At 52.6% G+C, this 13,733-nt stretch overlaps 1 protein-coding gene across 1 annotated transcript in view; it reads left to right on the plus strand.

The window, feature by feature from the left end:
- The window catches only part of ERMP1 (endoplasmic reticulum metallopeptidase 1), a 36,581-nt gene that overhangs the window by 11,026 nt on the left and 11,822 nt on the right, over positions 1 to 13,733 (plus strand). Inside the window, exons 5-10 of the mRNA XM_040988879.1 lie at positions 3,308 to 3,454; positions 4,718 to 4,810; positions 6,520 to 6,732; positions 8,076 to 8,296; positions 10,512 to 10,686; positions 11,057 to 11,247. Of these exons, the coding sequence (XP_040844813.1) occupies positions 3,308 to 3,454; positions 4,718 to 4,810; positions 6,520 to 6,732; positions 8,076 to 8,296; positions 10,512 to 10,686; positions 11,057 to 11,247 (1,040 nt within the window). The remainder of the gene's footprint in view (positions 1 to 3,307; positions 3,455 to 4,717; positions 4,811 to 6,519; positions 6,733 to 8,075; positions 8,297 to 10,511; positions 10,687 to 11,056; positions 11,248 to 13,733) is intronic.

Consider the following 13,733-nt stretch of genomic DNA (forward strand, 5'->3'; position numbering starts at 1 on the left):
CTGTCACAAGATGCTGGCCTGTTTCCTGCGGAGCAGCGGCTGTAACGGGGCACGCGAGAGTCGGTCTCTCTTGCATGTCTGTGTGGATTTTTCCTGTTGGAAGCATGTTATAGATGTTACACATTTATTTTTATTGAAAATGTCCTTTTAAGGAGTTACGAAGAGTAAAGGCGAGAGAGAGAGAAATTCCTTTGGCTGGTTCATTCCTCCCTAGGGCCGCAGCTGGGTGTCAGGGAATTCACCCATATCTTCCATCTAGTGGGTGCCAGGGGCCCAACACTGGGCGCATCTTCTGCTGCTCTTGCCAGGCCGTTGGCAGGAAGCTGGGTCAAAGTGGAGGCGGCCGGGACAGGAACCAGCACCCATGTGAGGGGCAGGGGCCGCAGGTGCCCGTGTGAGGGGCAGGTGCCCGTGTGAGGGGCAGGGGCCGCAGGTGCCCGTGTGCGGGGCTGGCCTCTGCGTGCTGGGTCACGCCGCTGGCTCCCGTTCAGGAAGGCTGAAACACATTTATTTAGGGTTGGTCAGTTCCAGCCCCGGTTAGTTCCTTTATTTATCAAATACTTCCTTTGGCTAGGTCTGTCTAGCCCAGAGTCTGTACTCTTCAAGTTCAAGCGAATGTAGTTGTGGATAAAAATTTTACAGTTGCAGAAACTTCAGCAAGAGCACGTTGTCCGCTGTGTGGAGGGTCTTTGCCGGTGAGACCGCGCTGGGTTTGACTCCAAGAGGGTGGGCTGAGTGTGGGCTGAGTGAGAGCTTATTGTATGGATTAAAAGCCAGCGCTGCCAGAGCGAGTCCCTTGCACGTTTTATGGTTTTCTATCATGTTTAAAGTTGGATGGTTCATTTGTTGCTTCAATCACAAAATGAAAAGCAGACATTAGCAGTAGATAGACAATTTAAATATTTATTCTGAAATAAAATCCTGGGGTAGGTGTGGGTGAATGGGTTAAGGCCTGACCAGGACAGCATCCCACGTCAAGTGGCTGACACGGAGCCCCTGCCCATCCTGGCGAGTGCACAGGCTCGGGGACAGCAGGTGAGAGGCCACATGCTGGGAGACCTGCCACCCTGTGGGAGGCGTGCTGGGCGCCAGCTTCTGCCCCCGGGGTGTCACTGGTGTCAATGGAGCAGACTGGCAGATGATGGAAGAGCTCTTTATCTCGTTATGCCTTCCAAAGAAAAATGAATAATAAGTTTTAAGAGATAAAATTCCATGTTTCCAAAAAAATTTTTTTTTTCTGGAGGAGCATCCTGCAAAAGATTTGGAGACACTGTCGGTATCTTTCCCCTTTCTTGGAATTTGGTTCCCGTTTTCCTGTTTGAGAGCTCACTGTTGGGTTTCAGCTTCACTCCCGAGAACTTTCTGGCACTCCGATCCCTGCCAGGGCTCCGAGGCGTCTCCTGCCCGCTCTTGGTACTGTCTGCCAAAGACTGGCTTTCCCCGGGGACGTGGCTTCCACAGGGTCTCCTTGTTGGCCTCCGAGAGGAAGGAGAAGAGCCCTGCTCCTGTGTGTGGGGTTGTGTGTACGGGCCTTGTGCTGGCAGCTTTGTGACGGGCCCTGTGTGTGCTGCACAGCGCTGGTCCTGTTCTAGAGGGGTGTGCAGTTAGAGCTTTGTGTGCGTTGCAGCTTCTTGTCATGGCAGACATGCTCATTGGGGGAATTTTTGGAGGGGTAAGCATGCAACCTAATTTTTAAGAAGGGCTGGCAAGAAGAACTTGGCTCACCAGCCTGGTGATTTCATGAGCCAGGGAAGGCCTGCTTTAGTCATTTAGTAATTGCGAAGGTCTTAATAAAAATCTAAGTGTAGGGGGGCCAGTGTTGTGGCATAGTCTGTTAAACGGCCCTTCGCAACACGGGCATCCCGTGCTGGAGTGCCCTGTGAGTCCTGCGTGCTCTGCCTCCCGCCCGCCTCCCTGCTGACGGGCATGGGGAGGCAGGAGAGGATGGCCCGAGCACGCCACTCACGTGGCAGGGCCAGGCGCAGTTCCTAGCTCCCGGGTCCTGCCCGGTCCAGCCCTCGGTTGCTGTCACCATTTGGGGACGGAGAAAGTGGATGGAAGGTTGCTTTTTGTATTATTCTGCCTTTCAAATACACGAAAATTAAAAAAAAAATGTTTTCTCAAAAGTCCCATGTTGTAAAATATAAATGGATTGTGCTAGTAGTCCATTTGGAAGGCGTTCGGTTAGCTCCAAACTTGAGCTTCAGACAGACAGCCGGGTCACAGGGTTTTTCTTATGAAGATGACCATTCCCCTGTGAGCCCCACCACGGGGCAACCCGGGCAACAGCTTACACCTTCCTGGAAGCTTTTTCCCTTTCTTTGTGTGTATATTAGTATGTGTGCAAATGCATAGAAAAGGAATCATATTCCTGCTACTTTACAACCTTTTTTAGAATGCATTATTACAGGGCCCAGCGCGGTGGCGCAAGTGGGATGCCTTGCATGCCCGGGATCCCATATGGGCACCGGTTCTAATCCCGGCAGCCCCGCTTCCCTTCCAGCTCCCTGCCTGTGGCCCGGGAAAGCAGTCGAGGACGGCCCAAAGCTTTGGGAACCTGCATCCGCGTGGGAGACCCGGAAGAGGCTCCTGGCTTCGGATTGGCTCAGCTCCAGCCGTTGTGGCTGCCTGGGGAGTGAATCATCGGACGGAAGATCTTCCTCTCTGTCTCTCCTCTCTGTCCAAAAAATCATATCTTTTATTGATGTAATACACCTTTCCCACGTTCTGCCAGTTCTCAAGTCTGTTTTTATGCCCTTAGCATACCATCCATTTTAATACAGCTTTATAATATACCTCTTCTGGTGATATATATATATTTAAAAATTTTATAATGCAGTTTCATAGGCTCAGGGATTTCCTCTCCCCCTCTCTAACTCCTTTCACCCCACTGATTCTCCTATTTTATTACAATAGTATGACCCTTCAAAGCAGTCATTGTCCATCATTCTGTTTAAGTATCCTGATGTTATCGGTATGGGCAGTGGCCGAGTCCAGCCTAGTGTTAGAATGTCCAACAGTTCCATTGGGAGTCCAGCTTTGATTTGGAAGTAGAGATGCATACTGCAGTTTATTTCTCAATTAATTGATAGCTATTTTATATAAAAGCTTTGTTTGTTGTCTCTGAAAGTCTTGCACCTGTATCTGTTGCAGAACACATTAGGGATTAAGAAACTTCCACTGACCCCGGACCCGTCTTCCCCCAAACCTCCCCTGTTTGTATTTGTGATGTGTTAAAAATTCAGTGCTGTGTGTTTTAAAATACGCCCTGGGCTGGTCTGTGATCTGTTGTCGTGTTTTCGCATAGGTCCTGAGAACCCTTGGTTGGTTCAAGCTTACGTTGCAGCAGCGAAACACCCCTTCGCTTCCGTGGTGGCGCAGGAAGTTTTCCAGAGTGGCATTATTCCCTCCGATACTGACTTTCGCATCTACAGGGATTTCGGGAATATTCCAGGTATTCGTCAGTGGTCATAGGCGATGTTCCACCTTAATTTAGCAAAAGCAGGATCTCCTTGTTGAAAGTTTGTGAGTGGGTCCGGTGCAGTGGCCTAAAGGCTGGATTCCTCCCCTTGAACACGCCGGGATCCCATCTGGGCGCTGGTTCTAATCCTGGCAGTTCTGCTTCCCATCCAGCTCCCTGCTTGTGGCCTGGGAAGGCAGTTGAGGACGGCCCAAAGCTTTCGGACCATGCACTTGTGTGGGAGACCTGGAGAAGGTTCCTGGCTCCTGGCTTAAGATTGGCACAGCACTGGCTGTTGTGGTCACTTGGGGAGTCAGTGATTCGATGGAGGAGCTTCCTCTCCTCCTCTCTGTATATCTGACTTTACAATAAAAATAAATCTTAAAAAAAAAAATTGTGAATACATAGTGTTTTCTGGTTTCTCCCACTGAGCTATGTATTCTGACTCGCTGAAACAGAATTCCTCATCTTGTTTTTCAAGATTGATATCTTTAATTGAAAGGCAGAAATGCGGAGCGAACACGTGAGAGCTCCCCGCCGTCTTCTGCTTTGCTTCCCAGGTGGCTGCGGTCGCCAGGACTGGCCAGGCTGAAGGAAGCTGGGATCTGGGTTCTCTGTGAAGGCTGCCTGGCCCAAGCACTGGAACCGTCCTCTGCTGCTTTCTCGGGCACACCACAAGGAGGCTGGGTCGGAAGCAGAGCAGCTCGTCCTGCAGTGCTTCCAGTGCAAGCAGCGACCCGGCCTGCAATACTGGTCCCTAATGTTTGCTTTTCAAATACTCCACGTTAATCTAACTGCTTGCCTGTCTACAGTGGATCATCCCGCCCCCACAGTGTGATGGGCCGGGGAGGACTGTTCGGCACCTTCATTCCCAAAAGGCAGTGGTCGTTCCTCCAGGGAGCCTGCCTATCTGGCTTTGGCAACTTGCGTAGCTCCCTGGTGGTTAAGGCTTGGATTTGGCCTAGGAGGATATGGACGGTCAAGCTTTGGTTACCTCCCAGTCATTTCTGTCCCTGCCCATAGAAAGAGTGATCTCTCTTTGTATAGGCTCTCCCATTACGTATTGAATTGTATGCCACGGTTACAGATTCCGTGCAGACATGGAAGAGAATTTGGACTGTTCATAAGCGAGACCGTAATCACAGCACCGCTTTGACATTTTGGCTTTCGGGAATGTAATCCCTCGAACAGACCTAAAGCGAGGCAGGGTTTTAAAGCAAAATGACTTCCTTTTCGTTTCTTTTCTATTTGTCTTAGGAATAGACTTAGCTTTTATTGAAAACGGATACATTTATCACACCAAGTATGACACGGCGGACAGAATTCTAACAGAGTCCATTCAGAGAGCAGGTTGGTATCCCGGGTTAGCGTTCTGCACATGGTAAGACAAGACATTAGGGATGACCTACAAACCTAATAAAACAAAGACAAAAAGCTCTAACCTGTGCGATGGGGAGAAAAAACCCTCTAAGCTGCAGTATGTGACGGGAATAGGAGGGGTGAGCTGGATCTTTTAGTCTTGCAGTGTAATACGGTAGTTAAGGACGTGGGTGTATTTGTTGTCTGGAGTTGGAGAGCAAGCTGACCCCGGGTTACAGTAAGAATGCCGAGTGATGCGGGTACAGCCATCGTGGACTCTGTAGACTGGGGTGGCGCCTGGGCACAAAGCTGGGCATCCTGCCACAGTGTAGCCAACCATTGACGGTTGGTGAGGACGGGGAGAGGGCTCCGACACAGGTGTTGGGGGAGGGGGCTCCGGGACAGGTGTTGGGGGAGGGGGCTCCGGGACAGGTGTTGGGGGAGGGGGCTCCGGGACAGGTGTTGGGGGAGGGGGCTCCGGGACAGGTGTTGGGGGAGGGGGCTCCGGGACAGGTGTTGGGGGAGGGGGCTCCGGGACAGGTGTTGGGGGAGAATGGGCTGGATAAGTTGAGCGGGCTCTCCAGGGAGGTTTGGCATGGTTAGAGGAAGCATGTCTGATGTTGAGCCTTGTGAGAGAGTCAGCAGGATTTGGCCTGTCCTGGAAAAGCGGAAGTTACAATCAAGGGCCCAGCGTGCGTGGAGTCTGTGTGTCGGGGAGGCTGTTGGTGACTAGTCAGGCTAGGATGGAACTAGTGTTTCCTCAGATAGAGGGAGGTGAGACAGTGTGGAGTACATGGTGGATGACTTTAAACATCAGCATCGCTGCCAGGAGGCCTGAGGGCGCGAGGGTGGGAGAGTGAGGTGGAGACGGAGGTCTAAGTGAGTTCTGGGGAAAAGGCGTTGTCAGGCAGGTGCCAGAGCCAGTGGGAGAGACGTGGTGGGAAGGATGGGGTTATCCTAGGGGAGCAGCGGGGGCAAGGCGCATTGTGGAGCTTTGCGCTCATTGCTTCCTGGCTCGGACAGCCGACGTTTCTTACAGACCTTTGGTAAGTCTGTCTGGCCTGATGACTGCCCTCCCTGGTATCTGCAGCGTCCTTCCTGAGTGTTCTCTCCCCGGCACTGCTGCTTCTGTTGGCAACTGCCCCCCTCGGGGGGCTTTTGCTACCTCGGATCTCTCCCTCAGCCGTTTACCTGTCAGTGTCCCTGGGATGCTCCCCTGGTGTTCAAAACGCCCGAGGGCTCCAGGAGACGTTCCCACAGAGGTCCCCCCGCCCCGGCTCTCCCTGTTCATGCTGAGCTTCCTAGGAAAAGCTTGCTGTGTTGGGAAGTTCATGCGAGGCCCTCATCCCTTGGCTCACCCACTGCGTTACTGGGACCGAGCCTGGCAGTTCACACACCCTAAATAAAAGGAGCTTAGCGAGCAGCCTTGGGGTTTGCCAAGGTGAGGGCGCAGTTGGTGGCAGGGAATGGTTCTAACGAGGGGAGGGACAGAGCCCCCACGTGGACAGGAAGTGGGCCGGCGGGAGCGGAGACACTGAGGAATCTGGGAAGGCCTTAGGAGAGTAAAAAGCTGTTTTGGTTTCCATTACTTCCAACTCATTCTTTATTGAAACAGCAGATAGCTTATTTCTACCTAAATCTATGGTACGTGTAAATCATATGTAGGTGGTTTATTCAGCTTCATTGCCTTTCTCTAATAGGGGACAACATTTTAGCAGTTCTTAAATACCTGGCTACGTCCGAGATGCTGGCTGCTTCCTCGGAGTACCAACATGGGAACATGGTTTTTTTCGACGTGCTTGGCCTGTTCGTCGTTGCCTACCCGTCCCGGGTTGGCTCGATAATAAACTACATGGTGGTAATGGCTGTCGTCTTGTACCTGGGCAGGAAGTTGTTGCAGCCCAAACATAAGAGTAAGTCTTTCCCTCTAAAACTGTAAATATTGGCAGAGTTGCATGATTTGCTGAAAGTTTTGCAGTCAATATGTTTGTATTTTAAATCATAAGTGATGTTAAGAATCAAGCTTGATATATAGTAAGGAATTCCAAAGTCAGTGTAGTTTTAGTAAGATTAGATTGACCTTACACATTCCACAGCAGTACACCACAGGACCTGCTGAAGAGCAGGTTGGTAGATTCACTCTGAGTGGGTCTTCCCATTAGCAAGCCATTTCTACATTGCAGACCAAGAGCACACGGCTCTGAAGTTAGGAGTAAGTTGTTTGGGATGAAATTGATGCTTTCTGCATGAAATGTACTTGAAACATTTGGGAATCTAAATAGTTGTCATTACCAGGGGAGACATGTGGTAGGCAGGGACACAGAGAAGGGTGACGGAGCGGATTGCATGTTTGCATATCTCAGATTGCATCCGCAGGTGGGGCCAGGCCAGACCCACGCAGGGAGACAGGAGCTCGGGTGGGATCTCCCGTGGGTGGGATCTCCCATGGATGGGAGGACTCAGTAACTTGGCCATCATCTGCCACCTCTCAGGATCACACAGCGGCTAGAACTGGAAGGCAAGTGGGGGCGGGAAGCCGGGCACCCTGGTGTGGCATGTTGGCATCTTAGTGGTGCCTTAACCACTCTGCCAAATGCCTGGTTCTTTAGTGCAATTTGCATCATTTGTTCTCGTTAATTTTCCCGTGGTCTGTCTGCATCTTCCCATGTTAGCATGTTGCAGTGAAAATGCAGTGATGAAATTAAGGCTGTCCCACTTCCCTAGCAAGGAGTGCATCTAACTCCTAGAATATCCCCTTCCACAGATTCCCAGCAATGTTACATGGCTCTTACTCCATGATAGGTTTTCTGTTCTAGTGTTTATCAGCCTCAACACTAAAACTACAGATACGCTGAGAAGGCCCGTGTTGTGGCATAGTGGGTAAAGCACCTGGCTGTGATGGTCGGCAACCCATGTGGGCGCTGGTTCACGTCCCAGCCACCGTACTTCCAGTCCGGGTCCCTGCTAACATACATGGGAGAAGCAGCAGATGGCCGAGGTGTCTGGGACCCTGTACCCATGGGGGAGACCTGGCTGAAGCTCTGGACTCCTGACTCCTGGCTGCCTGAACCCTGGGTGTCATGGCTCTACAGGGAGTGAACCAGCAGATGGAAGATCTGTCTCCCTGGCTCTGTAACTGACTTTCAAATAAATCTTAGAAAAGTTAGGATAGTGATTTTGGTGATTTTGTTGTTGCCGCCTTTTCCCTGCTGGCTCTTGTGAAGGTGCTGATGGACTCGTGCTTTCCTTTCATCAGCTGGGAGCTACGCGAAGGACTTCCTGTGCGGCCTGGGCATCACGCTGGTCAGCTGGTTCACCAGCCTCGTGACCGTGCTCATCCTGGCAGTCTTCATCTCGCTCATCGGGCAGTCCCTGTCATGGTACAACCACTTCTACGTCTCCGTTTGTCTCTACGGAACCGCAGCTGTGGCCAAAATCATCTTCATACACACCCTCGCCAAGCGCTTTTACTTCACGGTGAGTGTAGGCGTGAGGGGGTGCAGGGGGCGCCGAGGGGAGAGGAAGCCGGGTTCCCTTCTGTAACGCCGTTTAGGTGTCAGCTATAAACCTGTTGGGTCAAAATAGGATTAGCGAGTAAGGTTATGGGAGAGCAGTCTGCCTCGGGCTGGGGAAGTGCATGACAGGGCCAAGGATTCCTTAATGCCACTGTTTCCACAACAGCCCAGCTGGCCCAGATACACCTGCTTTCTCAGTTTCTCCTGATAGGGACTGGAATGGAGGTGTGAAAGAGAAGTATGGTGGGCTGCTGTCTCCCTTCCCTCCAGTGGGGTGGGTCTGAAGGACCCTTCCCTGCAGGCAGGGCCCAGGGCACAGGGGGCCTTGGAGGCGAGCCAGCTATGGATGGTCACACTCCTCCTGAGCGGGTTATGTCTACAGCACGAGGCTCAGTTTGGCTTGCTCTTCTCCGATGGTAACCAGTGCTGACTGGGGCGCGGCTGGGACGGAAATGCAAAGGAAGGTTCCCATTTCCGTTGACGGGTTTCACTTGTCCGTTACACATGAGGCTGAGGGCACGATGGGAAGTGTTTCTTCGACCTTGACTTTTCAACACATCTTGTGAGGTGCTATGACCTGGCTGACCCAGCCCCTAAGAGCAGCGTCTCCTCCTCTGCGAAGTCGAGGGACTGACATGATGACAGCCACAGTGTGGAATGAAGGGTGGAGGGTACTGTGTGCACGTAGTGCTGGTTCGCCCTCTGGTCCTGGCGAAGGCAAGGAAGGGCACGGTGCTGTGTGGACGATGCGTGCAGGCTGGCCAGACGGAGAACAGGAGGATGGGCTGAGCTAGGTACTTCTGGTCAGTGCGCTGGCCAACACGAAGATGAAAAATAAGACATGCAGGCTGGGGTGGTGTGGGAGTGGGGCCGTGGAGCAGACTGGGCTGGGCTGTGGGGGAGGGATGCTGAATTGTGTGAGAGAATTCTGCTCAGTGTGTAGAATGCGTTACAGTGAGATGGGCGAGGGTACAAATAGAGAAGGGAGTGAAGACAGATTGGACAGGTGTGCTGTGATAAAGTCTGGGCTGTTAATACGGAAGCATTTTGTTGCTTCAGTTTCCGAGGCTGAGTGGCATTCAGTTTCAAATCGAATTGGCAGAATTACTCATTTTAAGCCCCAAGCCTTTTGATCAACACCTTGATTTTTACAGAAGATTTCTTTATCTGAAAGGGTTTCAGAGACACATCTTCCACGTGCTGGTTGCTTTTATGTCAGCACTGGGCCAGGCTGAAACAAGGAGGCAGGGGCTTCATGTGGGTCTCCCAGACACTGGGGCTGCCCTCTGCCACTTTCCCCGGCCGTTACTAGACGGCCAGATCGGAGACGGAGTACCTGGGTTGTGAACCAGCACCCCTGGGGCATGCTGGTGGTGCAGGCAGCAGCTCCACCCCCAACACCACAACACCAGCCAAAGATCAAGACTGCTGAACGTCTGATCTTTCATTGGCCAAAGGAGGTCGTCAGGCGAACGTGATTTAAAAAAAAAAATCACAGAAATCCTTCTGAGCTCTTGAGACGGTGTCCTTCGTAGCAAACATCCAGATACACGTGGAAATGAGAAGTCAGAAGAAGGAGGGACTGGGGCGTGCGTGTTTGCAGGTTGATATGTCTGGACTGTGATGACAACCGCATGCCCGTGTGCGGCTGGTTAAGGGTGTTGAGCCCTGCCTCCTCCTGTGACCACAGGAGAACCGCTGGACTTCAGGTCCCGAAAGAGACAGATGGAACTGTGTAATCCCAGAGCCGCGGGGCCGGGAGATACGGGCAGAGGTGCAGTTCAAGGCCAGATGGGGAGAGAAAATGGAGCTTACTCCAGATAGCTCATGCTGTTCCTCCCGTGGTCCTCTCTGAGTTGCCGTGGAACAGAAAAACTCAGGGGCTCGGGGGGAGTTTGGGGGAGGCCCCTCTCCTGTCCCAGGCAGAAGAGACTCCCAGAGGAAGGAAGTTAGCGCTTCTGCTTTTCCTCCGGCTCACCGACTCGCCTTCGGCTGGGCACTGATGGGCATTGATGATCTCACTGTCCTAGGTGGCTTTGCCAGCGCACGCGTCGTCTGCTTAAAGAGGAGACCCTCCACAGAGCTCTCCTGAGCGGTGAGGCCTGGGTGATGCTCGCTGGTCTCTCGGAGTGATGACTTGGGGATGCAACCACGTGTGTTCATCTTCTTTCTTGCAGAATGCCAGTGCCCAGTATCTGGGAGAAGTCTTTTTCGACATCTCGCTGTTTGTGCATTGCGGCTGCCTGGTAGCACTCACTTACCACGGCCTGTGCTCGGCATTCATCAGCGCCCTCTGGGTGGCCTTCCCGTTGCTCACAAAGCTTTGCGTGCACAAGGACTTGAAGCAGCATGGTAGGACGCTTTTGATCACGATCCAAGTAGAGAAAAATCCCCTACGTGACCTAAGCAGCAGCTTCCAGGCGCTGTTCCCTATGGCTTCCCACACAAATGTTTTTAACGTCTGCAGACCACTCTAGCTTTGTATTTTATATCCCATTCCGTTCTGTGTTTGAACACATACTAATAATGCATCGAATGTTGTATATTTAGGTTTCTTACTTGGATCGTATGCTGTCAGTGACGGTGGCTTGTCACCGTAGCCAACAGTGGGAGGTCAAGCACAGTCGTCTCTCACCTGTTGTGTGGGTGCCCAGGCCCACCAGTGCCGTGAGATTGGCCTGTCCCCGGGAATGTCACCAGCGTGCCTTTTCTTCCTCCCTAGGTGCCCAGGGGAAGTTCGTTGCCCTTTACCTCCTGGGGATGCTCGTCCCTTACCTGTACGCGCTCTACCTGGTCTGGGCCGTGTGTGAGATGTTCACCCCCATCCTCGGGAGGAGCGGATCGGAAATCCCGCCCGACGTCGTGCTGGCGTCCATCCTGGCTGGCTGCACCATGGTCCTCTCTTCTTACTTCGTAAGAAAAAAATGTTGCTGTTTTCTCATGTAAAGGAGTTATGAATTAGTGAGGCCAGTGTGGTGGTGTAGGAGGCTTATCTACCTGCAGCCCTGGCATCCCATATAGATACTGCTTCCCGTCTTGGCTGCTTCACATCTAGCCCAGCTCCCTGCTTGTGGCCTGGGAAAGCAGTGGAGGACGGTCCACGTCCTTGGAACCCTGAATCCATATGGGAGACCCAGAAGAGGCTCCTGGCTTACAGCTTTGGACCAGGCCAGATCTGGCTGTTACGGGCTTTGGGGCAGTGAACCAGCGGATGGATGACCTCTCTCTCTTTGCCCCCTCTCTGTAATTCTGACTTTCAGGTAAAATAAATGAATATAAAATAATTATGAATTTGAGAGAGAGGTTAGTTGACACCTGGTTCACTCCACAAAGGCCCAAGCAGGGTTGCAGGGGCTTGGTGGTCACCTGAGCCTAGCATGCGTGCGGATGGGGAGCTGGCCTTGGCAGTAGAGCTTGGACTCAGACCCAGGCTTGCTGATGCAGGGTGCCCGTGAACTGCCGGGCCCGTCTGCATTCTCACAGGAAAATGTGATGGGTTTAACCAGATGGTTTTGGAGCGAGCATTGTTCAAGTGAAGTGTTGAGTGGCCGCGCGTGTTGATGTTGCAGTTCACCTTGGTAAGAAATGGGGCTTTTGTGTGTGTAGGTGTGTGGCTGCATTTTGAATTTTTCAGGTTTTTGTGCTTTTCCATCCTCTCAAATCCCTTTTCAAATGGTCTTTCCAAGTGCCCGCGGGTGAGTTTGTAGAGTGAGGACCAGATGAGAATGGTCAGATCCTGCTTGGCAGTGCTAGTGGAGCGGGGGCCGTGTTAGAGCGCTCACGGGACCAGCGACCAGCCCTGGGGACACGTCTCTGTCACGTCACTGCCTCGTTGCCTCTGGCTGGTGGGGTGGTGCCACCCTTGCTGTGCCCAAGCATGCCTTCCCGTGCCGGCCAAGGAGAGAGTGTAACGCTGCTGGTCCTCATTTCCTTATTGTCAGCCTACCGCCCTCCTGCCCGGGGCCTCTCGGAGGCGCGAAGAGGTGGAGAAGCCCCTGGGAAGCCAGAGTGTCCGGTGCAAGAGCCTGCCAGGCGCGGTCAGCGTCTCCTTCTGGAAGGCCCTTGGGTGGCCGGTGGTGCGGCCTAGGAGCGACCACGTGCATATACGCAGCCTTGGGGACACTTCCTACCACAGGATCGGGGGCAGCTGGCCATGGCAGCCCTTCTGCATTTACAGGAATGATTGCAGCTTTAAGAGTACAGGCAGGGGTGTTACGGAAATGTTCTCTGTTCCCACAGGACTGACTTCTTTTGGATTTAATGTTGGATTTAATTTTGCTGTTGTGAGGATTAAAGGAGACAATGGCTCATCTGCAGAGTAGGTTTGAATGTAGTCAACTAAGTTATAAACTACCCCCCGCCCACCGCCGTATTGAAATTACAGTCAGTGACAGGACGCTGTGGACGCCCAGAGCGTTGGCCAAACGTGGGATCCGAATTCAGCTCTGCTCATCTCTTCTCCTCTGGCAGGGGGAGCGGTGTCAAGGGCTTAGCGAGAGGCAGACTGTGGGACCTAAACCACAGCGAGTACTTCCGGGAGCTTTTCTTATTCCATAGGGACTGACTGTACGTGTTACGCTTCCATCAAGGGGTCAGTTGCCTCGGTTCCCGGGGGGACTCTGCAGGGCGGACGGGGAGAGCAAAAATGTGCGCTGAGACAAACGGCACACACTGCCCATGGAAGAATTCCTTTTCGGTGTCCTCATTTTTTAAAGACTTTATAAAAAGTTATTTATTTGAAAGGGAGAGGCAGAGCGAGAGAGAGTCTCTCTTGCGGGTTTAGTCTCCTAACGGTTGCCTAATGGTCAGCGGGGTCTCAGACGAGCACGCTGAGCTGGGACCTGATGCAGACCCTGGTGTTGCAGAAAGTGGCTTGGCATCGCTAACCGCGTGGGCAGCACGGTGGCCCAGGGTGGTAAGATCCCGGGGAGCGAGCAGGGGCAGCCTGGGCACCTAGCCACCTTTCTGTCGCCTTCCTTCTGTAGTTAACATTTCAGTGTTTCCAGGGAGGACCCTTGTGAATTGGCAGAAGAGAAAATGTAGGCGTCAAATACGTAAATGCACCTTTCAAAAAAAAAGGATAAATTGCAGTGCAGGATGAAGTTGTAGGGCAGCTGTGGGTAGCAGCTAGCTTGAGGAGGGCAGGTGCAGGGAGCTTTTTGTTTGGGATTTCACTGGAAGAGTTTCTGCCTGAACTGCACCCGCCTTCCGGGGACAGGAAGTCAGTACCTGTAGGCTCTTTGAGGTGGGTCTGAGCGCCACCTGCAGTGTTGGGAATATTGGGAGACGGGGCCGGGGGGCACACAGGCTGGGTGAAGCACTGCTTTGCGAATGTGCTGCCCGGAGACCTAAGGTACCCAAGTGCCTGGAACTCTTTCGGTTGTTTAGGGTTTTTAAAT

Source organism: Ochotona curzoniae, unplaced genomic scaffold (genome assembly GCF_017591425.1).
Source record: "Ochotona curzoniae isolate NIBS_2020 unplaced genomic scaffold, NIBS_Ocur_1.0 contig_50, whole genome shotgun sequence".
Lineage (NCBI taxonomy): Eukaryota > Metazoa > Chordata > Mammalia > Lagomorpha > Ochotonidae > Ochotona > Ochotona curzoniae.